This window comes from Salvelinus fontinalis, unplaced genomic scaffold, assembly GCF_029448725.1.
Source record: "Salvelinus fontinalis isolate EN_2023a unplaced genomic scaffold, ASM2944872v1 scaffold_0573, whole genome shotgun sequence".
Lineage (NCBI taxonomy): Eukaryota > Metazoa > Chordata > Actinopteri > Salmoniformes > Salmonidae > Salvelinus > Salvelinus fontinalis.
The window spans coordinates 102567-127113 of NW_026600782.1; the positions used below are offsets into that span (position 1 = coordinate 102567).

The 24547-nt window shown below is 41.1% G+C and overlaps 2 protein-coding genes across 2 annotated transcripts; both read left to right on the forward strand.

The window, feature by feature from the left end:
• The first annotated feature begins 4118 nt into the window (after nt 1-4118).
• Nucleotides 4119-14839, forward strand: LOC129846518 (zinc finger protein 502-like). Its single transcript, XM_055914448.1, has 4 exons — nt 4119-4694; nt 5142-5239; nt 5375-5552; nt 11215-14839. The coding sequence occupies exons 1-4, from the start codon at nt 4451-4453 to the stop codon at nt 11913-11915; spliced, it is 1221 nt and encodes a 406-aa protein (XP_055770423.1). The 5' UTR covers nt 4119-4450; the 3' UTR covers nt 11916-14839.
• Nucleotides 14840-16368: 1529 nt separating this feature from the next.
• On the forward strand, nt 16369-23708 carry LOC129846517 (piggyBac transposable element-derived protein 4-like). The gene is made up of 5 exons (XM_055914447.1): nt 16369-17123; nt 17401-17498; nt 17634-17811; nt 19224-19338; nt 21431-23708. Exons 2-5 carry the CDS (start codon nt 17496-17498, stop codon nt 23208-23210), a joined length of 2076 nt encoding a protein of 691 aa, XP_055770422.1. The 5' UTR covers nt 16369-17123; nt 17401-17495; the 3' UTR covers nt 23211-23708.
• Nucleotides 23709-24547: the final 839 nt, after the last annotated feature.

Consider the following 24547-nt stretch of genomic DNA (forward strand, 5'->3'; position numbering starts at 1 on the left):
TAGGTTGTTCAGTAGCCAGTTAGCTAGCTGCTACAGTCCAATATGAATGTTAAATACACACAATAGGTTGACTGTTGACCAATATGAATCTTCATAATGAGGAAAAAATAAAGGTGGGCTCTCCTGTCAACATGGGGCTCCTGCTGCAGGTAGCCTAGCGGTTACTAGTGTTGGGCCAGTAACCGAAAGATCTCTGGTTTGAATCCCAAAGACAACTAGGTGAAAAATCTGTCAATTTGCCCGTGAGGACAGCAGCAGCAGGAGCCTCATGTTTCTCCCATTCTTCTCTGCAGATCCTCTCAAACTCTGTCAGGTTGGATGGGGAGTGTCACTACAAAGCTATTTTCAGGTCTCTCCAGAGATGTTAAATCGGGTTCAAATCCGGGCTCTGGCTGGGCCCCTCAAGGACATTCAGAGACATCTCCCAAAGCCACTCCTGCGTTGTCTTGGCTTTGTGCGTAGGGTCGTTGTCTTATTGGAAGGTTAACCTTTGCCCCAGTCTGAGGTCCTGAGTGCTCTGGAGCAAGTTTTCAAAAATTATCTCTCTGTTTTTTGCTCCGTTCATCTTTCCCTCGAACCTGATGAGTCTCCCAGTCCATGCCGCTGAAAAACATCCCCACAGCATGATGCTGCCAACCCCATGCTTCACCGTAGGAATGGTGCCAGGTTTCCTCCAGACGTGACCTTTGGCATTCATCAGACCAGAGAATTTTGTTACTCATGGTCTGATAGTCCTTTAGGTGCCTTTTGGCAAACTCCAAGCTGGCTTTCATGTGCCTTTTACTGAGGAGTGGCTTCCGTCTGGCAACTCTACCATAACGTCCTGCTTGGTGGAGTGATGCAGAGATGGTTGTCCTTCTGGAAGGTTCTCCCATCTCCACAGAGGAGCTCTGTCAGAGTGACCATTGGGTTCTTGGTTACCTCCCTGACCAAGGCCCTTCTCCCCCGATTGTTCAGTTTGGCCGGGCAGCCAGCAGTAGGAAGGGTCTTGGTGGTTTCAAATTTCTTCCTTTTAAGATGATGGAGACCTTCAATGCTGCAGAAATGTTTTGGTCCACTTCCCCAGATCTGTGCCGTGACACAATCCTGTCTCGAAAGGAGAATATCACATCAAATATAGGCTACTTAAAGTTCATGAGAGAACACACATATGCTCGTACTCTTGTCTCATTTTTACAAAAATAGAATTGTGCTTTTGGTCATGCAATATTTTCTTTATATATATATATACACTGATCATACCAAACATTTGGAGAGAAATAAACGTCCTAATATGGACTAGGAACCTCCTCCTTTTCCCTCAGAAGAGCCTCAATTTGTCGGGGCATGAACTCTTCAAAGTGTCCAAAGCCTTCCACAGGGATGCTGGCACATGTTGACTCCAATGCTTCCCACAATTGTGTCATGTTGGCTGGATGTCCTTTGGGTGCAGTGGAGGCTGCTCAGAGAAGGATGGTCTTCCCCTTCCTCCTCTGAGAAGCCTCCACTGCACCCAAAGGACATCGAGCCAACATTACATAATTGTGGGAAGGGATTTTTTATTTATTTTTTATTTATTTTTGTGGGAAGGGAAATTGGTAAAACATTAAAATAAAATCATTTTTGGATAAAAGACTTCAATACAAAACCTAGGAGGCTCATGGTTCTCAAGGCTTCCATAGACTTAAACAGTAATTATGACAACTTCCGGAGGACATCCTCCAACCTATCAGAGCTCTTTCAGCATGAACCTTCTCCGCTGTGCAATGTGGTTTCCGAGCTGGTCATGGGTGCACCTCAACCCCGCTCAAGGTACTAAACGATATCATAACCGCCATCGAGAAGAGACAATACTGTGCAGCCGTATTCATGGGTTGGCACCCCCCATTGGGTTGTGCCATGGCGAAGATCTTTGTGGGCTATACTCGGCCTTGTCTCAGGATGGTAAGTTGGTAGTTGAAGAAATCCCTCTAGTGGTGTGGGGGCTGTGCTTTGGCAAAGTGGGTGGGGTTATATCCTGCCTGTTTGGCCCTGTCCGGGGGTATCATCGGATGGGGCCACAGTGTCTCCTGACCCCTCCTGTCTCAGCCTCCAGTATTTATGCTGCAGTAGTTTATGTGTCGGGGGGCTGGGGTCAGTCTGTTATATCTGGAGTATTTCTCCTGTCTTATCCGGTGTCCTGTGTGAATTTAAGTATGCTCTCTCGAATTCTCTCTTTCTCTCTTTCTTTCTTTCTCTCTCTTGGAGGACCTGAGCCCTAGGACCATGCCTCAGGACTACCTGGCATGATGACTCCTTGCTGTCCCCAGTCCAGCTGGCCGTGCTGCTGCTCCAGTTTCAACTGTTCTGCCTGCGGCTATGGAACCCTGACCTGTTCACCGGAGATGCTACCTGTCCCAGACCTGCTGTTTTCAACTCTCTAGAGACGTTTCTTAAACAGACAAAAACGGGATAAACATACCTGAATTTGTCAAATAAAATCAAACTTTATTTGTCAAATGCGCCGAATACAACAAGTGTAGACCTTACAGTGAATTGCTTACTTACAAGCCCTTAACTAACAGTACAGTTCAAGAAGAGTTAAGAAAATGAGCAAATGACCAAAAGTAAAAAATTATAAAAAGTAACGCAATAAAATAACAATAACAAGGCTATATACAGGGGGTACTGGTACCGAGTCTATGTGCGGGGGTACAGGTTAGTCGAGGTAATTTGTACATGTAGGTAGGGGTGAAGTGACATTTCATAGATAATAAACAGCAAGTAGCAGCAGTGTACAAAACAAATGGAGGGTCAATGTAAATAGTCCAGGTGGCCATTTTATTAATTGTTCAGCAGCCTTATGGCTTATGGGGGTAGAAGCTGTTAAGGAGCCTTTTGGTTCTAGACTTGGTGCTCCGGTACCGGCTTGACGTGCGGGAGCAGAGAAAACAGTCTATGACTTGGGTGACTGACAATTTTTTGGGCTTTCTTTATATAGGTCCTGGATGGCAGGAAGCTTGGCCCCAGTGATGTTCACTACCCTCTGTAGTGCATTACGGTCAGATGCCGAGCAGTTGCCATACCAGGCGGTAATGCAACCGGTCAGGATGCTCTCGATGGTGCAGCTGTAGGTCTTTTTGAGGATCTGGAGACCCATGCCAAATCTTTTCAGTCTCCTGAGGTGGAAAAGTTGTTGTCGTGCCCTCTTCACGACTGTCTCGGTGTGTTTGGACCATGATAATTAGTTGGTGATGTCTTCAAGACTGTCTCTCACCTATAAAACCTATCTCGACCTGTGTGCACTTACGTTCTAAACTTTCATTCATAGGCTAGGTTGTAGCAATCTCATGATGGGTATAGGGAAAATTCTAGTATCATGTAGTAGCCAAAACCTATTGCTGTTACATTGAACAGGGTGAATGGAATATGAATGACAGTCATCCAATATGCTGTAATAGAATTAAGGCCATGCTCATGAAAAAACAAATCGTTCTGCCTCATCTTAAACACCACTGTTTGGGTGGTGGATGATTCTTGGTACACATGGGAAACCGTTGAGCTGGAAAACCCCAGCAGCGTTGCAGTTCTTGACACAAACCGGCGCCTGGGACCTACTACCATCCCCCGTTCAAAGACACTTAAATATGTTGTCTTCCCCATTCACTGTCTGAATGGCACACATACACAAGCCATGTCTCATTTGTCTCAAGGCCTAAAATGCCTTATTTAACCTGTCTCCTCCCCTTCATCTACACTGATTGAAGGGGATTTAACTAGTGACATCAATAAGGGATCATAGCTTCCAGCCCCAGCTAACACACCAGACTCCAATAATCACCTAATCATAATCTTCAGTTTAGGATGCAGTTTGATTAATCAGCTGTGTTTGCTAGCGATGGAGAAAAAGTGTGACACCAATCAGGCCCCCTAGGACTGGAGTTGCCCACCCCTGGTTTACAGGATGATTGGTATCTTAAAGAGCGTAGCTTTAATGGAATAGTACCGTCACATCTAGATAAAAACTAATGTGAAAAATTAACAGAGCAAATGTTTATTAAAACACTACCTATTCATAGAAGTATGTATTCATCATTTACACTATATCAGCTTATTGTTAAATTATTCTGACGTTTTTTCCAATACAAAAGTGTAGTAACTGTTGTTTCCAAACTGCGTTACCAACTCCAGTCAGCAGATGGCGATATGCGTCTTTCAGGTGTTGATTCTTGCGTGGCGTGTAATTTACTGGACGGGACACTTCTTCAGGAACAACAACACAGCTACTCTTTCAACCGCTTCGGTAGCTTGCTAGCCAACATAAAACTGAAAGATTGACGCTTTAGACCATGTTAATGCACATTAGCTAATCTCAGTGTTGTTAACACAGTTCAGTTGACGTATCAACTGGTTAACTTTTAACCTAATTTGCTTGTTCAATTTGCAAAGTTGTTAAACATTGATACTGAGCCTAGCGTTAGGCTAGTCGCTAATGCTAACATCCCAGACCATGAGCTCACTAAACTACTCCTCCCCCGTTAAAGAAGAGGAGGTCTGCTGTATGCAGAAAGAAGCTCTGAGGCTGAACATTGTCGTGAAAGAAGAAGAAGAAGATGTTATAGAGGAAACAGAGGAAGAACCTTTTAGAGAGGAAGAGGATGCTATCTCAGTAGAGGTGAAGAAGGAAGACGTCTTGGGAGTGAAAGAGGAGGAGACAGAATATCAGATTAACACCAGTGAGTACTGTCTTAAACACAGAGTCACACACTATGCCGTTGTTGAACTAATGTGGGGGGTTTTAAGGGGGATTCTACTGAAGTTCTACACTTGAATATGTTGTTCACTACTGTAGGAATTGTTAAAAGGGCCATCTGCCTTTGTTAGTTTTAGTCTGCCATTGGTACATATATTTTGGGGACTTTTAAATTAAATTAATTAAATTATCCATGTGGTCTACATTGAAGTGCATCTCATCTAGTATAACAGCCTTTTAAAATGCAATGTTGGAGCATAATTTATACTTAAAATATCAAAGGGATGCAAAAGGCACCCATTTAGTGGAACGACCCTTTAACATTTGCATTTTAGGCCCTGTTTAGAGAGATTAATGCCTCTTGTAAGACCCTATGATTATAATAGACGGTCGTAAGTTCACTATCTGTTTGATGTTCTCATTCACACAGGGCAGAGACATGACTATTGTGGATCCTCTGGGGAGCCTCAACAACATCCTGCTGCTGACGAGGCAGAGAAGAGTCTCTCCAGATCAGAACACCAGATGGTACAGCTTGGTCTGGTGTAGCATACAGCTTGCTCTATCGGGGTCTGGGCTGGGTTTCTGTAAAGCACTTCATGACAACAGTGGCTTCAGCATCCATAATGATATGTGTCTGTGTCCCCTCTTTATGGTTACCAGGACAACACTAGCCCGTCCTCCCTCCCGGAGTCCCCGTGTCGTGCCTCTCCCGGTTGCGCCTTACTCCTGGGTATGAAGAGGTTGTCTGTGCTGCTGGTGGACTGCAGGAACACAATGGGGCTGAGTGTAACTGTGAGAGTAGGAGAAGAAAAGAAAGGATCAGATTTAACTCATCAAAGTAAGTGCTGTAGTTTAGTTTGAACAAATACAATAGATCTGCCCACTGGTATCTGTTACCAGGACAACCAGCAGAGTTCTGTTAGTTGACATGAATATAGACTGGTATCTGTTACCAGGACAACCAGCAGAGTTCTGTTAGTTGACATGAATATAGACTGGTATCTGTTACCAGGACATCCAGCAGAGTTCTGTTAGTTGACAGGAATATAGACTGGTGGAAATGGATGTTATGAATATCATAACACTGAAAAAGGATTCTGCCAATGAAAAGAGAGAAACCAATAGACAATATAAAACCTTGATGAAAGTTAGCTTTAAAGAGAAAGTTTCAAGATGATCCTGCTTGTTTTACAAAAACTTTTCCTCAAAACATTATGGATGTTACATTGCCTTTCCCAGTCAACCCCACCTATCTTTACAAGACTGTAGAACAGGCAAACTAAACTCAAGACACTGTTAATTAATGAACTAATACTGGAGGAAAGCTGTGATCAGGCTGCCCACTCAAGAGAAAGCTTCAAACTGTAACCAGTGCCGTCAACCTTGTTCAGGTTATCAGTCAACCTACCAGGGTAGCTACAAACAGTAGAGGAATGAAATCATCATCATGTTTTGATCATATCTTTACTAATGCTGCAGGAATGTGTTTTAAAGCAGTTTCCAGATCCATCAGATGTAGTGATCACAATATAGTAGCCATATCTAGGAAAACCAAAGTTTCAAAGGCTGGGCCTATTAGTGTGTAAAAGAGGTCATGCAATACGTTTTTGTAGTGATTCCTATGTTGTTGATGTAAATAATATTTGTTGGTCCGTGGTGTGTAATGATGAGCAACCAGACGCTGCCCTTGACACATTTGAAAATGCTTATCCCAGTTACTAATAAGCATGCACCCATTAAGAAAATGACTGCAAAAACTGTTAAATCCACGTGGATTGATGAGGAATCAAAAAATGGTATGATGAAGAGGGAGGCAAAAGATATGGCAAATAGGTCTGGCTGTATAACTGATTGGCAAACGTATTGCAAATTGAGAAATCCTGTGACTAAATAAAAATAATAAGAAACTACACAATGAAACAGATAAATGACATGAAGAATGATAGTAAAAAAAAAATGGAGCATCTTCAATTAAATTTTGGGCAAGAAAATCAACAATGACATGTCACTGGTGTCTGACAACGTGGATGGGAAATGATTGAGGATAATAGCGGCCGATATTGCCACTCCTATTTGCCTTGTCTTTAATTTAAGCCTATTAGAAAGTGTGTGCCCTCAGGCCTGGAGGGAAGCTAAAGTCGTTCCACTAACCAAGAATAGTAAAGCTCCCTTTACTGGCTTAAATAGCCGACCAATCAACCAACCCTTACATTTTTGGAAAAAAATATTTTGGCAAGATACAATGCTATTTTACAGTAAACAAATGGAGACTTTCCGCTTATAGTGAAGGACATTCAATAAGCATAGCACTTACAAATGACTGATTGGCTGAGAGAAGTTGATGATGATAGAAATATTGTTGGGGCTGTTTTGTTAGACTTCAGTGAGGCTTTTGACATTATCGATCATAGTCTGCTGCTGAAAAAAACGTATGGCTTTACACCCCCTGCTATATTGTGGATAATTTTTTTAATATATATTTTTTAAATGTAACCTTTATTTAACTAGGCAAGTCAGTTAAGAACAAATTCTTATTTTTAATGACGGCCTTGGAACAGTGGGTTAACTGAGTTTTAGCTTGTCAGCTCGGGATACCAACAATCTTTCGGTTACTGGCCTACCACCCCAGAGCTACCTGTCTAACAGAGAGTGTTCATTAATGGAAGCCTGTACAACAAAATCAAGGTAGAATCAGGAATTCCCCAGGGCAGCTGTTTGGCACCTATTTTTTTCAATCTTTACCAACAACATGCTAATGACATTTGAGTAAAGCCAGTGTGTCTATGTATGCGGATGACTCAACACTGTACACGTCAGCTACCACAACAACTGAAATGACAGCAACACTTAACATAGCGCTGCAGTTAGTTTCAGAATGGGTGGCAAGGAATAAGTTAGTCCTAAATATTTCAGATTACCTTCAGTTACATGGCCTACTATGCTAATTCTGTAGCGGTATTGTTAGAGGGGGATAAAGAAAGATTTTGTTGGTGCGCCAGGCAGGTATTAACCCTAGTTATTAAAGTTAGTTATTACTTAGTATAACATTATTATTATCAACTATTATTCAAACCGAAAGGATAAGAGTAGAATAGATAGAGTAGCGCTTCCAGACACATTCTAAACATGATGGAGTCATAAAGGAGGACTGTAGCATCTAATAATGAAACATTATGGAGTCTTAAAGGAGGACTGTAGCATCTAATGATGAAACATTATGGAGTGTTACAGGAGGACTGTAGCATCTAATGATGAAACATTATGGAGTGTTAAAGGAGGACTGTAGCATCTAATGATGAAACATTATGGAGTCTTAAAGGAGGACTGTAGCATCATGAGGTAGTCACCTGGAATGCATTTCAATTAACATGTGTGCCTTTTTAGAAGTTATAGTGTGGAATTTCTTTCCTTAAAACCTGTTTGGGATAGGGGGCAGTATTTTCACATCCAGGTTGAAAGCGTGCCCAAAAGTAAACTGCCTGCTACTCAGGCCCAGAAGCTAGGATATGCATATAATTGGTAGATTTGGATAGAAAACACTCTAAAGTTTCTAAAGCTGTTAAAATAATGTCTGTGAGTATAACATAACTTATTTGGCAGGTGAAACCCCGAGGACAAACCATCCAGGAGGATTTTTTTGTTGTTGAGTTGACTGTTTTCAATTGGTTTTGTGTGGCACTTTTCTGTGGCACTTGGTTGCAGTTCCTATTGCTTCCAGTAGATGTCAACAGTCTTTAGAACTTGGTTGATGTTTTTCTTAAGAGAAATGAAGAAGTACGGCTATTCAGAACGAGGGTCCAGCCTAGTGCTCTCTAATGTTTTGATGCGCGCTCCAGGTCAAACGCTTCGTTGTTTTTATCCGGTATTGAACACAGTTTATCCCATCTTACATTTTATTGATTATTTACCTTTTAAAATACCTGAAGTGTGATTAGGAAAGTTGTTTGAAATGTTTGGACAGCGTTTACAGGTAACTTATTAGATATTTTGTAGTCATGTTGAGCGAGTTGAAACCGGTGTTCTAAATAAATGGACATTTTGGAGATATAACGACGGAATTAATCGAACAAAAGGACCATTTGTGATGTTTATGGTACATATTGGACTTCCAACAGAAGAAGCTCTTCAAAAGTAAGGCATGAATTATATCGTTATTTCTGAGTTTTGTTTCGCGCCTGGCGGGTTGAAATATGATTGTCATGTGTTTGTTTGATGGGGTGCTGTCCTCAGATAATCGCATGGTTTGCTTTTGCCGTAAAGCCTTTTTGAAATCTGACACGGTGGCTAGATTAACAAGAAGTTAAACTTTAATTTGGTGTATTGCACTTGTGAATGCATGAAAGTTAAATATTTCTAATAAAAAATATATATATTTCGCGCTCTGCAATTTCACCGGATGTTGTCGAAACGTTCCGCTAGCGGAACCCCTAGCCATAACAGGTTTTAATGTGTTTGAGCCAATCAGTTGTGTTGTGACAAGGTAGGGGTGGTATACAGAAGATAGCCCTATTGGGTAAAAGACGAAGTTCATATTATGTCAAGAACAGCTCAAATAAGCAAAGAGAAACAACAGTCCATCATTACTTTTAGGACCATCACAGGAATGGAAAGCCCAGAGTTACTTCTGATGCATAAGTTCATTAGAGTTACCAGCCTTAGAAATTGCAGCCCAAATAAACGCTTCACAACGTTCAAGCAACAGACATCTCAACATCATCGGTTCAGAGGAGACTGCGTGAATCAGGCCTTCATGGTCAAATTGCTGCAAAGAAACCACTACTAAAGGACACCAATAAGAAGAGACTTGCTTGTGCCAAGAAACACGAGCAATGGACATTAGACCGGTGGATATCTGTCCTTGGGTCTGATGAGTCCAAATTTGAGATTTTTGGTTCCGAGCGTCATGTCTTTGGGAGACGCGGAGTAGATGAACAGATGATCTCTGCATGTGTGGTTCCCACCGTGAAGCATGGAGGAGGAGATGTGATGGTGTGCGGGTGCTTTGCTGTTGACAATGTCAGTGATTTATTTATTCAAGTCACACTTAACCAGCATGGCTACCACATCATTCTGCAGCGATACGCCATCCCATCTGGTTTGGGCTTAGTCCCACTATCATTTATTTTTCAACAGGACAATGACCTTGGTCAACACACCTCCAGGCTGTGTAAGAGTTATTTGACCAAGAAGGAGAGTGATGGAGTGCTGCATCAGATGACCTGGCCTACTCAATCCCCCGACCTCAACCAAATTGAGATGGTTTGGGATGAGTTGGATTGCAGAGTGAAGGGAAAGCAGCCAACAAGTTCTCAGCATATGTGGGAACTCCTACAAGACTGTTGGAAAAGCATTCCAGGTGAAGCTGGTTGAGAGAAAGCCAAGAGTGTGCAAAGCTATCAAGGCAAAGGGTGGCTACTTTTAAAGAATCTAATATATATTTTGATTTGTTTAACACTTGTGGTTACTACATGATTCCATGTGTTTTTTTTATAATTTTGATGTCTTCTCTATTATTCTACAATGTAGAAAATAGTAAAAATAAAGAAAAACCCTTGAATGAGTAGGTGAGTCCTAACTTTTGACTGGTACTGTACATTAAATTCCCTGGCAACAGCTCCAGTGGACATTCCTGCAGTCAGCATGCCAATTGCCCGCTCCCTCAGAGATCTGTGGCATTGTTGTGTGACAAAACTGCACATTTTCGAGTGGCCTTTTATTGTCCCCAGCACAAGGTGCACCTGTGTAATAATCAAGCTGTTCAATCAGCTTCTTGATATGCCACACCTGTCAGGAGGATGGATCGAACCCGTTCAACAACAGGGATGTAAAAAATTCTGCAATCTTTTTTTATCAGCTCATTAAACATCCAACTTTACATGTTGAGTTTATATTTTTGTTAATTGTATTAACTGTCAGTTTTAGGAATATCTACCCAAAATATTTCACCTTATTTTTTACTTTACCCAAAATATGACATCGGTGATAGTCAACATTTTGGAAAATATGTGAACGTCTAAATAAGAAATTGGTCCATTTAAACATCATGTGTCGAACCCTTTCCACAACGGGGAGATGTTACTGATGTGCTTTGTGTCTTCGACTTAAAAACAAGTTTTGGACTATCACACAAAATTACCAATTTAGTTATTTTATGTTTAAGGAAGTTTGTAGGTCACATTCTGTATCATACAACTATGAAGGTTATATATTTAGAACCACCTGCTGATAGGAATCCAGCGATGTCTGTGTTAGTGTCATAGAACTGTCTAGTTTTTTGTGTTCTGACTTGTAAAACAGGATGAATAAAATAAGTAATGTAAACATATCAGTAATTACCAGGATGCTCTACAACATTTGTTTTAAAATCACACAAAGATTGTTAAAACCGTCCTCAGGTTATTGAGAGATCTGATTCAGGATTTACCCTCGTTACATGGTTGTTTTATCATGTGGAGGTTTCATTCAGGTCTCTATTTTTTTTTAAACACTGTCTTTGGCAGGAGAAAGACCAGACTCAGAGGAACCAGAGCCAGGGACGTCCAAACCAGCAAGACGACACCAGTGCTCCCACTGTAGAAAGGGTTGTAACCGGTTATGGGACCTGAAACAACATGAGAGAATCCACACAGGAGAGAAGCCTTACCACTGCTCCCAGTGTGGAAGGAGTTTTAGCCATAAAGGAAACCTGAACCAACACGAGAGAATACACACAGGGGAGAAGCTTTACCACTGCTACCAGTGTGGAAAGAGTTTTATCCATTTAGGGTACCTGAAACAACATGAGAGAATACACACAGGGGAGAAGCCTTACCACTGTACCCAGTGTGGAAAGAGTTTTAAAGATTTAGGGAACCTGAAAAGACATGAGAGAATACACACAGGGGAGAAGCCTTACCACTGCTCCCAGTGTGGAAAGAGTTTTAACGATTTAGGGAACCTGAAACAACATGAGAGAATACACACAGGGGAGAAGCCTTACCACTGCTCCCAGTGTGGAAAGCGTTTTAAAGATTTAGGGAACCTGAAACGACATGAGAGAATACACACAGGGGAGAAGCCTTACCACTGCTCCCAGTGTGGAAAGCGGTTTAACCAGAAAGGACACCTGAATGAACATGAGAATACACACAGGGGAGAAGCCTTATCACTGCTCCCAGTGTGGAAAGAGTTTTACCCAGTTATGGAACTTGAAAAGTCATGAGAGAATACACACACAGGGGAGAAGCCTTACCACTGCTCCCAGTGTGGAAATAGTTTTAACCACAAAAGCAACCTGAACCAACACAAGAAAATACACAGAGGGGAGAAGCCTTACCACTCCTCCCAGGATGCAAAGCTTTTGCCCATTTTAGGAAGCCTGAAAGAACACATGAGACTGCACATGTGGAGAAGGCTTACAAAAGCCCAGGCTGTGGGAAAACATATTACTCATAACAGTCACTTAAACGTCATTAGAGAATCCACACAGGAGAGAGAAATTACTTCTCTTAGCGTGTATATGGATATTTCACATCTGACTGATAATGTGTTTATCTGTTTTTACCATATGAAATTGCTTCTTCCAATTATTGATGTACCTGTTAAAAAACTGACTGTTAGAACTGTTAAGGCTCCATGGATTGATGAGGAATTGAACATCTGTATGGTTGAAGGAGATGGGTGCACATCTGGCTGGCTTATATACTGCAAATTGAGGAATGATGTGACCAAACTCAACAAAAATAATAAACTTTATTATGAATCCTAGGTCAATGATATAAAGAATGATGGAAAAAAACTTTAATAAAAACATAATGAAAGAAAAGCAGTGCAAGTATTGAATGTTGTAAAGTTATTGTGGGAGAGGTGGAAAAATTGTTATCGATCAATAATGACAAATCTCCTGGCATTGACAACTTAGATGGAAAGGTACTGAGGACAGTAGCTGACTCTATAGCCACTCCTATCTGTCCTATGTTTAATCTGAGCCTAGAGGAAAGTCTTTGTCCTCAGGCCTGGAGGGAAGCCAAAGTAATTCCACTACCCAAGAGTGGTAAAGCGGCCTTTACTGGTTCTAACAGCAGACCTATAAGCTTGCTGCCAGCTCTTAGCAAACTTTTGGGAAAAATTGTGTTTGACCAAATACAATGCTATTTCTCTGTAAACAAATGAACAACAGACTTTCAGCATGCTTATAGAGAACATGTACTCAACATGTACTGACTGAAACAAATGACTGATGATTGGTTAAGAGAAATTGATAAGATTGCGGGAGCTTTATTGTTAGATTTCAATGCAGCCTTTGATATTATTGACCATAACCTGTTGTTTAAGAATGTCTGTGCTATGGCTTTTCAACCTCTGCCATAATGTGGATTCAGAGCTATCTATCTACTAGAACTCAGAGGGGTTTTAATGGAAGCTTCTCTAATGTCAAACATATAAAGTGTGATGTACCGCAGGGCAGCTCTCTAGGCCCTCTACTCTTTTCTATTCTTACCAATGACCTGCCACTGGCATTAAACAAAGCATGTGTGTCCATGTATTCTGATGATTCAACGATATACGCATCAGCAACCACAGCTAATGAAGTCACTAATAAACCGGTACTGAACATCTCTAAAACTAAGAGCATTGTATTTGGTACAAATCATTCCTTAAGTTATAGACCTCAGCTGAATCTGGTAATGAATTATGTTGCTGTTGAACAAGTTGAAGAGACTAAATTACTTGGCATTACCTTAGATTGTAAACTGTCATGGTCAAAACATATAGATTCAATGGTTGTAAAGATGGGGAGAGGTCTAGCCGCAATAAAGAGATGCTCTGCTTTTTTGACACCACACTCCAAAAAGCAAGTTCTGCAGGCTCTAGTTTTGTCTCATCTTGATTATTGTCCAGTCGTGTGGTCCAATGCTGCAAGGAAAGACCTAGTAAAGCTGCAGCTGGCCCAGAACAGAGCGGCACGTTTTGCTCTTAATTGTAATCAGAGGGCTGATATTAATACTATGCATGCCAGTCTCTCTTGGCTAAGAGTTGAGGAGAGACTGACTGCATCACTTCTTCTTTTTATAAGAAACATGAATGTGTTGAAAATACCAAATTGTTTGTGTAGTCTGTAAGGGAATTCTGCCCTATGTGCACACAAGAGACCACAGGAAAACTTATTTGATCAGAGGTTTGTTTGTTTAATAAGGATTGCAACACAGAGTTTACACTTACAGCAATTTGCAAGCAACACTCAGTTCAAAAGATGGTGTTTTCCCTTTTTATCCCCTACTGAGGATCACCCCGCCCAGGGTGATGTCCCTTAACTTTAATACCATATAAGCTCATAATTAATAGTTGCTAATACAAAGATGTCTCTGCTAGGCGGAGTTCAGCTTATTGCGTTATTGGCAGTTAGTTTCCCAATCACTCTTCCCTTATTGCTATCATGTCAGACTGGGAGTAAGACTGGAACATAGTATCAACAGGAACTCTTAGTTCCCTTTATCCATCTGTTACCTAAAATATAGTTTCAACACACAGACATCTGACTTTGTACAGTTGACCTTTTCATTCACTTGCAAGGTGTCAACCACTGATTCTTAATCTCAAGCTAAAGCAAAACATGAATCATTGTACTTTTGTCATCACAGGTGTTCCTATAATGTACAGATATCATCCAAGTTCTTACAAGTCAACTTACACACAGCTCTGACACACACACTTATCCCACCAGACATGCCACCGGGGGTCTTTTTACAGTCCCCAAGTTTCCAGAACAAATTCAAGAAAGCGTACAGTATTATATAGGTCCCTTATTGCATGGAACTTACTTCCATCTCATATTGCTCAAATAAACAGCAAACCTGGTTTCAAAAAACAGATCAAGCAACACCTCGCGGCACAACCCCTCTCCCCTATTTGACCGAGGTAGTTTGTGTGTATGCATTGATATGTAGGCTACGTGTGCCTTTTACAAAATGTATGTAGTTCTGTCCTTGAGCTGTTCTTGTCTATTGATGTGCTGTATTATGTGTCATGTTTTGTGTGGACTCCAGGAAGAGTAGCTGCTGCTTTTGCAACAGCTAATGGGGATCCTAATAAAATACCAAACTCTGTTATTCTCTCTGAGCTCAGAAATAAAGAATCTTGGTTTGACTTGGACTCCAGCAGATCCTTATTTTATAATATCCACCACAACTCCCCCACGGATTGCTGTTTATCATTGTCTCAATGAAGAGTTCCTCGTTCCACTTTCCTGGAGGCATTTACAAGCCCCCCACTGGTTGAATAAACATTGTTTCCACGTCAAAATAAAAACCATCTTTAACATTGATGAACCTTCACTATCTTCATCCCTAAACTAGTAACAGTAACTATTGTCTATTGTTATTCTCAATGACCTTCTTGGCCTTATGAAATTCTAGCTAAATACAATATTGGCACCAGTTTTCATGTCTTTGGTTTTGCAAACATTTGTTTATTCAATTATTTTCTCATGAAGATGAATATTGTTTTAATTCTATATGGGTCACGCCTGGCTTTGGTCATGTGTTCCCTTATGGGTCAATGATTTTAATTAGAATATAGAATATTCAGACCCCTTGATTTTGTTCACGTTTTGTTACGTTACAGGCTCATTCTAAAATAGATTAAATTAAACAATTTCCTCAGCAATCTACACACAGTACCCCATAATGACAAAGCAGAAACAGGCTTATCCAACCCAATTCCATGTGTTGCCACTATCATGTATCCTACCATGACTATATCCAACCCTACTCCATGTGTGTCCACTATCATGTATCCTACCATGACTATATCCAACCCAACTCCATGTGTTGCCACCATCATGTATCCTACTTGGCTGAAGCTTTGATCCAGTGGAATAAGTATTGAGGAGCAGGGAGGTTAAAGGTCACTTCAGGATACAGCTGTTACTCTACACTATCCCTAGTAAATCCACTTTACCTTCCGTTTTTGTTTTTTTCTCAAATTCCATTTTCTCCATTTAGTTTTTCCAGGTTTCTGATTTGTCCCTGTTTTTCTGTTTTTCTCTCTAAATCACACTGTTAATAGAAAAACAACAACATTAGATGTTCTAAGTCCACAACAATACTTAAACCACATCAGGAGACCACTTTCGACGTCTGAGAAAAATCTAAGACATCTTTTGGGGAAAGCTTTTCCATCAACCAGAAGATAGTTGTCATTAGCATCATCGCTAACAGCTACACATAGTGGTAGGCAGATGCACTCAGACAGGGGCATTTCCTGACTGTTTCCTCTTTAGAAACTTGAAGCAAAATACAAATCACTGAGGCGAATTTAATGACGACTTGCAGGCAGTGGGTTCAGAATAACTACGACAAAAAATGGATACAGATTATAATTATAATACAGATTATACCACCACCCAAAAGTGCACTTCAGAGACAGGAAGGGTAAAGGGGCATGTGCTCTACACAGGTAGAGTCCTATCTGTCCAGGTTTCCTTTTGCAATGTGGGCACTACTTCATGTGGCCTCACCAACACTCACCTAAATAGTCCATATGCCACTGGGTGAGAGAAGTTTTCATTGTTTTTGGGCACCATTATGTGAGGTGTTATTATGTGTTGTTGGTGATGAACCTTTTATATGCCACCCTCATCAACCTGTCACCCAATCCTACCTAATGGGCAGGTCAGCCCTGGAGGAAAGTATTGGCTGTAAGAAGGAAGAGAAAACAGAACATCTGGTTGTTTTTAAATTACTTCTTATGACTTTGTTTGCCAGATTCAACAATGTAATGAATACTTTCCCATTCTACGTTACCCACTCCAGCCAGCAGACGGCGATGTGAGTATTACAGGTGATGCTTCTTGCGTGACGTATAATCTAGTGGACGGGACGGGAGGTTTCTTCAACAGCGACAACAGACTACTGATTCAACCCCGCGGTGGTTTGCAAGTGAATTTAAACCCAAAACATTGAAGGGCTTTAGACCAATCTTGTGTATTTTACTCCTAGTGTTTTGAACACAATTCTGCTTACTTATCTACTAGTTCATTTAAACGTAATTTGCTTGTTAAATTAGCAAATGTGTTAAATATATAATGTACTAGGCTAATCGCCCGGACCTTGAGGCCACTCAGCTAGACAGACAGAAGCTCTGGTGAAAGGAGAGGAAGAAGCTTTCAGAATGGAAGAGGAGGCTATCACATTGAAAGAAGAAGAGGATGATAATACAGTGAAAGAGGAAGATGGGTAAGAGGTTGTCAAAGTGGAAGAGGAAGAGGTAGATGCTTTCAGAATCAAAAAGGAGGAAGATGCCGTAATATTGAAAGAAGTGGAAGAACCTTTTGGAGTAAAAGAGGAAGAGGAGGCTATCTCAATTAAAGAGGAGGAAGACGTTTTGGGAGTGAAAAAGGAGGAGAAGACTGATGATCCGATTAACACCAGTGAGTACTGTCTTAAAAACGGGCACAAACTACACTTTAATATGTTGTAATGTACTGTATTGGTGCATAATTTCTACTTAAAATTTCAAATGGATGCAAAAGGCACCCATTTCGTTGATTGCAATAGAATTTTACATTATAAACAATATTTGACAAAATCATGATGAAAGTGGCCATTTTAGGCCCTTTTTAGACACATTCATGCCTCTTGTAAGACTCTGTGATTGCAATAGATGGTCGTAAGTTTACCATCTGTTTGATGTTCTTGTTCACACAGGAGAGAGACATGACTATTGTGGATCCTCTGGGGAGCCTCAACAACATCCTGATGCTGACGAGTCAGAGAAGAGTCTCTCCAGATTAGAACACCAGATGGTACAGCTTGGTCTGGTCTAGCATACAGCTTGCTCTATCAGGGTCTGGGCTGAGTTTCTGTAAAGCACTTTATGACAACAGTGACATCAGCATCCATAATGATATGTGTCTGTGTCCCCTCTTTATCGTTACCAGGACAACGCTAGCCCTTCCTCCCTCCCGGAGTCCCCATGTCGTGCCTCTCCCGGTAGCGCCTTACTGCTGGGTATGAAGAGGTTGTCTGTGCAGCTGGTGGACTGCAGGAAAACAACGGGGCTGAGTGGAACTGTGAGAGGAAGAGAAGAGAAGAAAGGATCAGATTTGACTCATCAAGGTAAGTGCTCTAGTTTAGTTTGAACAAATACAATAGATCTGGAATCTGTTACCAGGACAACCAGCAGAGTTCTGTTAGTTGACATGAAGATGGACTGGTATCTTTTACTAGTAGGGCTGTCACAGACTAATAAAAATCTTGTTTGACTTAGTCACCTGTTCTTTCGACCAATCAATTGGTACACATTTTAAACGTGTATTTCTATATATACACTACCGTTGAAAAGTTTGGGGTCAATTAGAAATGTCCTTGTTTTTGAAAGAAAAGCACATTTTTTGTCCAATAAAATAACATCAAATTGATCAGAAATACAGTGTAAACATTGTTAATGCTGTAAATGACTGTTGTAGCTGGAAATGGCAGATTGTTTTATGGAATGTCTACATAGGCGTACAGAGGCCCATTATCAGCAACCATCACTCCTGTGTTCCAATGGCACGTTTTGTTACCCAATACAAGTTTATAATTTTAAAAGGCTAATTGATCATTAGAAAACCCTTTTGCAATTATGTTAGCACAGCTGAAAACTGTTATGCTGATTTAAAAAAGCAATAAAACTGGCCTTCTTTAGACTAGTTGAGTGTCTGGAGCATCAGCATTTGTGGGTTTGATTACAGGCTCAAAAATGGATCAATTGGCCTTTTAAAATGATAAACTTGGATTAGGTAACACAACGTGTCATTGGAACACAGGAGTGATGGTTGCTGATAATGGGTCTCTGTACGCCTATGTAGATAATCAGCCATTTCCAGCTACAATAGTCATTTACCATTTACAACATTAACAATGTCTACACTGTGTTTATGATCAATTTGATGTTTTTTTAAATGAACAAAAAAATTGCTTTTTTTTTCAAAAACAAGGACATTTCTAAGTGACCCCGAACTCTTGAATGGTATTGTATATCCTCACATGTTGTAAACAGCATTCTGCATGAATTCCGACTCAACTTGCAACAAAACAATTTTATGAATTCTAATTTTGTTAGAAATCTAACATTGTTTAACATGGTCAAGTTCGGTTTCTGTGCAATCTTCAGACACTCTAGAAGGCAACCAAACTTGTTTCATCATTCTACATGATGTATTGGCTATACAACACCTGAATTAGCCCATGAAGGGTCTTGGTCCAATGACCACCTATCGTTTTGAAACCTAGCTAGATAGCCAATGAGCTGGGCTTTCCAGCAGTATGTGAATGCCGTTTGTAGGACAAACAGCCATCATGCTAGAGCTGTGTACAACAGAGTTCATTCTCTGGTGAAAGGAAACAGGACGCACTGTAGTTTACGTTTCACAGCAGTTCGTTCTCTTCCACAAACTTCTCAAATCTGAAAAAGTTAAACATGGCTACTAAGAGTGGAAAAGCTAAATCTCAGTCCAAGTATAAACATTTTGATGATATTATTGCAGACATTGACCAGGAGAGTGACACAGAAGGAATGGATGAGGACTCTGTGAGTGACCACAGTTATGATTCCAGCGCGGAAGAAATGTTTTTGGAAGGAAAAGATCCACTTTTAGATCAGTAAGTAAAATAGGTTTTTGCTTCTCATGCTAATGCAGTTGTTTAAAAGGTCGCATATTCATTTGGTATTTTTTATTTTTTTATTTATATATATTTATACACACAGTCGAAGTTTACATAAACTTAGGTTGGAGTCAGTATAACTCGTTTTTCAACCACTCCACAAATTTCTTGTTAACCTCACTAGGGTATGTGGGACGGTAGCGTCCCACCTCGTCAACAGCCCGTGAAACTGCCGGGTGCCAAATTCAAAACAGAAATCCCATAATTTAAATTCCTCAAACATACAAGTATTTCACACCATTTTAAAGATACACCTGTTGTAAATCCAGCCAAAGTGTCCGATTTCAAAAAGGTTTTACGATGAAAGCACACCAAACGATTATGTTAGGTTTGAGCCAAGTCACAGAAAAATACAGCCATTTTTCCAGCCAAAGAGAGGAGTAACAAAAAGCAGAAATAGAGGTAAAATGAATCACTAACCTTTGATGATCTTCATCAGATGACACTCCTAGGACTTCATGTTACACAATACATGTATGTTTTGTTCGGTAAAGTTCATATTTATATCCAAAAATCTGAGTTTAGGCGGGACGCTACTGTCTCACTTGGCCAAAAGCCAGAGAAAATGCAGAGCGCCAAATTCAAATGAATTACTATAAAAATCTAACTTTCATTAAATCACACATGAAAGATACCAAATTAAAGCTACACTGGTTGTGAATCCAGCCAACATGTCAGAATTCAAATAGGCTTTTCGGTGAAAGCAAACAATGATATTATCTGAGGATATCACCATTGTAAACAAAGAGAGAGAAGCATATTTCAACCCTGCATGCACGACACAAAACGCAGAAATAAAAATATAATTCATGCCTTACCTTTGACGAGCTTCTGTTGTTGGCACTCCAATATGTCCCATAAACATCACAAATGGTCCTTTTTTTCGATTAATTCCGTCGATGTATATCCAAAATGTCCATTTATTTGGCGCGTTTGATCCAGAAAAACACCAGTTCCAATTTGTGAAACGTGACTACAAAATATCTCAAAGGTTACCTGTAAACTTTGGCAAAAAATGTCAAACTACTTTTGTAATGCATCTTTTGGTATTTTTTAATGTAAATAATCGATAAAGTTGAAGATGGGATGATCTGTGTTCAATACAGGATTAAAACCAATTGTAGCTAGCTTTCTGGTCACGCGCTTCTTACAAACAGGACACTTCGAGTGACCCTCCTTCAAGATGGCCGTACTTCTTCATTACACAAAGGAATAACCTCAACCAATTTCTAAAGACTGTTGACATCCAGTGGAAGCGGTAGGAACTGCAAGAAGGTCCCTTAGATATCTGGTTTCCCAATGAAAGCTAATTGAAAAGAGAGTGACCTCAACAAAAAAATCTGAATGGTTTGTCCTCAGGGTTTCGCCTGCTAAATAAGTTCTGTTATACTCACAGACATGATTCAAACAGTTTTAGAAACTTCAGAGTGTTTTCTATCCAAATATATCATAATCATATCTTATCTTCTGGGGATGAGTAGCATGCAGTTTAATTTGGGCATGCTTTTCATCCAAAATTCTGAATGCTGCCCCCTACCCAAGAGAAGTTAACTGCCTTGTTCAGGGGCAGAATGACATATTTTTTACCTTGTCAGCTCTGGGACTCGATCCACCAACATTTGGGTTAGTGGCCCAACGCTCTAACCACTAGGTTACCTTATCGCCCCGAGGTTCCACATCATCAAGCAACATGGTCTGTTTGGTGCTGTTCCATTCACTCCATTCCATTGTTATATAAATAGCCATTGGAGGCTGTTGAGGGGAGGGCGGCCCACAACAATGGCCGGAATGGAGTAGAATGGAACAGCACCAAACAGACCATGTTGCTTGATACCATTCCACTCACCCCACCCCGGCCACCACTATGAGCCGTTCTCCCCTGACCAGCCTTATTCACCATTGATAAACACACACTTCACCGTCGTGATTATGTTCCCTCTACTCTATATAATAGACATCTGTTTATTTTACGTGTCGATACAGGGCTCATCTGTAGAAGTATTCTTACTGATTGTTTTTTCTTACACAGTGCCAGGGACTCGGATGAACAATGGGAACCCACAATGTCAAGGTGTCCATCCCCCACTAACTCAGACGCTGAAGCTGGTTCATCCAGCCGGACCCCTGCTGTCTCCTGCTCCACACCTTCCCCCGCCCGGCCATCTAGAGGTGTGAAGAGGCCAGCCCAGAAGCGGACGAGGGCCAGTGAACCAGCGGCAACTACCACCGAGGCAGAGGACCGTTGGCACACTGTGCTAGAAGATGATGTGGAGCCACTTCCACCAACATTTAGACCGAAAAGGCAGCCAGGACCTCAGCTGGACAAGACTGTAAAGTACAGCCCCCTTCATCTTTTCCAGATGTTTTTCTCCTTGTTAGTTCTTGATTCGCTGGTTTCTAACACCAACAAGTATGGGGCTAAGACACAAGCAGGCAAGAAAGAGGCATGGAACCCCATTTCCGTCCAAGACCTGTACTGTTACATCTCACTGGTTATTTACATGGGGTTTGTGAAGTGTAAAAACCTCAAGGACTACTGGAGAACGTCAACACTCTACCAACTGCCTTTCCCCTCCACTGTCATGTCTTCTAAAAGGTTTCTGACTATCTCGCAGGCGCTTCATATCAGTGACCCACAAGTTGATGAGGACAATGACAAGAAGAGAGGCACAGCAAGCTTTGATAGGCTCTGCAAAATCAAACCTCTCTACCCCAGCATGGTTGAGGCTTGCAAGACCCATTTTCAACCCAACCAGAACCTGTCCATAGATGAGAGGATGGTAGCCTCAAAGGCTGGAATTGGCCTCAAACAATATATGAGTAACAAGCCAACAAAAGGGGGGTACAAACTGTTTGTTTTGGACGATTCTGTGTGTGCCTACAATTGGAATTGTTTTGTTTATGAGGGGGAATCCATCTCAGCCACCGGTAAGGGACTTAGTTATGATTCCGTTATGGAATTATTAGATTTTCAACTGCTGGGGACGGGCTACAAACTGTTTGTGGACAACTTCTACACAAGCCCTACCCTGTTCACAGACCTGAGGAAGCTGAATGTGTGGGCTTGTGGCACCATTCGTCCCAACAGAGTGGGTTTTCCCAAAACAAAAGTCAACGACATGCCAAAGCGGGCTGATAGGGGTACCATGCGATGGATTCGTAAAGATGACCTGCTCTTTGTAAAGTGGATGGATACCAGAGAGGTGGTCATGTGCTCCAGTATCCACAAATCGTACAGTGGCGATCACGTCGTCAGGCGTGTGAAGGACGCTAATGGGGAACAGACCACTAAAAATGTCCCCATTCCTGCTGCTGTGAAGGATTACAACAAGAGCATGGGAGGTGTGGACCTGTCAGACACTCTGATAGGCTACTACAATGTTCTCCACAAGACAACGAAATGGTACAGAACATTGTTTTATCATTTCATCGACATTGCTGTGGTGAATGCATTCGTCCTCCAGAAGGAAATGGCTCAGAGCTGGGGACAGACCTCCATGACACAGCTAGCCTTCAGAAAGCTGCTCATCCAGGAGCTTGCTGGCTACGGCACAAAGTCCACTGCAGCACCTTCTGCCCCCTCTACCTCTGTCCCTTCTGCTCATGCCACCAGTGGTGTTCACATGGCCAAATTCATAACTGCAGGCATGAATGTGCCTCGGGGCCAAAAGGCCACAGCATGGAGGCGTCGTTGTGTTCTTTGTCGCATGAAGTCCTCCATCACCTGCACGACTTGTTCGGTTTGCCTCTGCTTTACAGCAGAAAGAGACTGCTTTGGGACTTGGCATCAGCAGCATAATATTGTGTAGAGGACTGAGGATCTCCCAAATACTGTCATTCTAAAGTTGTTTTATTTTATTTTTTACTTTGTGTGGTTTGTGGTGTTGTTCAACAGTGACATTGGATCCCTGTGGGCTGCTAACTTGGCCCTTAAATGTTTCACTTCTGTGTTTGGAGATATTGGATCAGCATTCTTGTCACATTTCCCGTTAGTACCTTTTATGTAGGGAAGCTAATGATCCATCATTTATGACATTCCTGGGAGTGTGTAGACTAAGCATTTTTGTATTTTCTATGTAGTTATTTTCTTGAAAAAAATCAATTCGGCCATTTGGGCAACTCGTGTGGGACACCTGGGTGACTTCATACTAAATGTCATGTAACTCGCTCATTCTTGACGTTATCAGTTTGACTTTGCACATGTACTGTTGCCCTGTTGTGGACAACATATAAATGACCCCCAGCGTCCTATATCAATGTATGTCCTTTTGCATTTCAAAGATTATCAAATAAAAATTGAAAACATGTTTTTTTGGTTTTTATCTTTTACCAGCTGTGTTATATTCTCCTACATTAATTTCACATCTCCACAAACTTCAGTGTTCCCTTTCAAATAGTATCAAGAATATGCATTTCCTTGCTTCAGGTCCTGAGCTACAGGCAGTTCGATTTGGGTAATTTTAGGTGTAAATTGAGATGAAGGGTCCTATCCAGAAGAGGTTTTAACCTGACCCAACCATTCTCCTCCCTCTCCTGCTGGCTTTCGCAGATTGTGCCATTACTCTCCTGAAGTTGACGCATTGACCAATCATGTCAATGAGAAGCTATACAGAGCTGTCCGCATTGTTACAACATTTGGGAGGCGCATGGCGGTGCAGTATGGAGCTCCATTTGGCCTCTGGAGGCTGAGACCAAATTTTTGGATAAAGCATAATTTGGATTTTAGTCTTTTTTAGGATTAGTTCGCTGAGATTGTGCAAATACAATGCCTTCGGAAGTATTCAGGCCCCTTGACTTTTTCCACATTTTGTTACGTGACAGCCTTATTCTAAAATATATATATTTTTTAAATAATCAATCTACACAATACCCAATAATGACGAAGTAAAAACAGGTTAACATAAAAAATTACAAATGGAAATATCACATTTACATAAGTATTCAGACCCTTTTCCTCAGTACTTTGTTGAAGCACCCTAGGCAGCGATTACAGCTTCGAGTCTTGGGTATGACCCTACAACCGCCTTTCTTAAAGTATGGGTCGCGACCCTGTTAATGGTGGGTCGCGATGTGTCAGTGTACATTTATAATTGTTCACAACACCACAAAAATTGCAAAAAAATTCAAACCTGTTTTCACTCCGTCA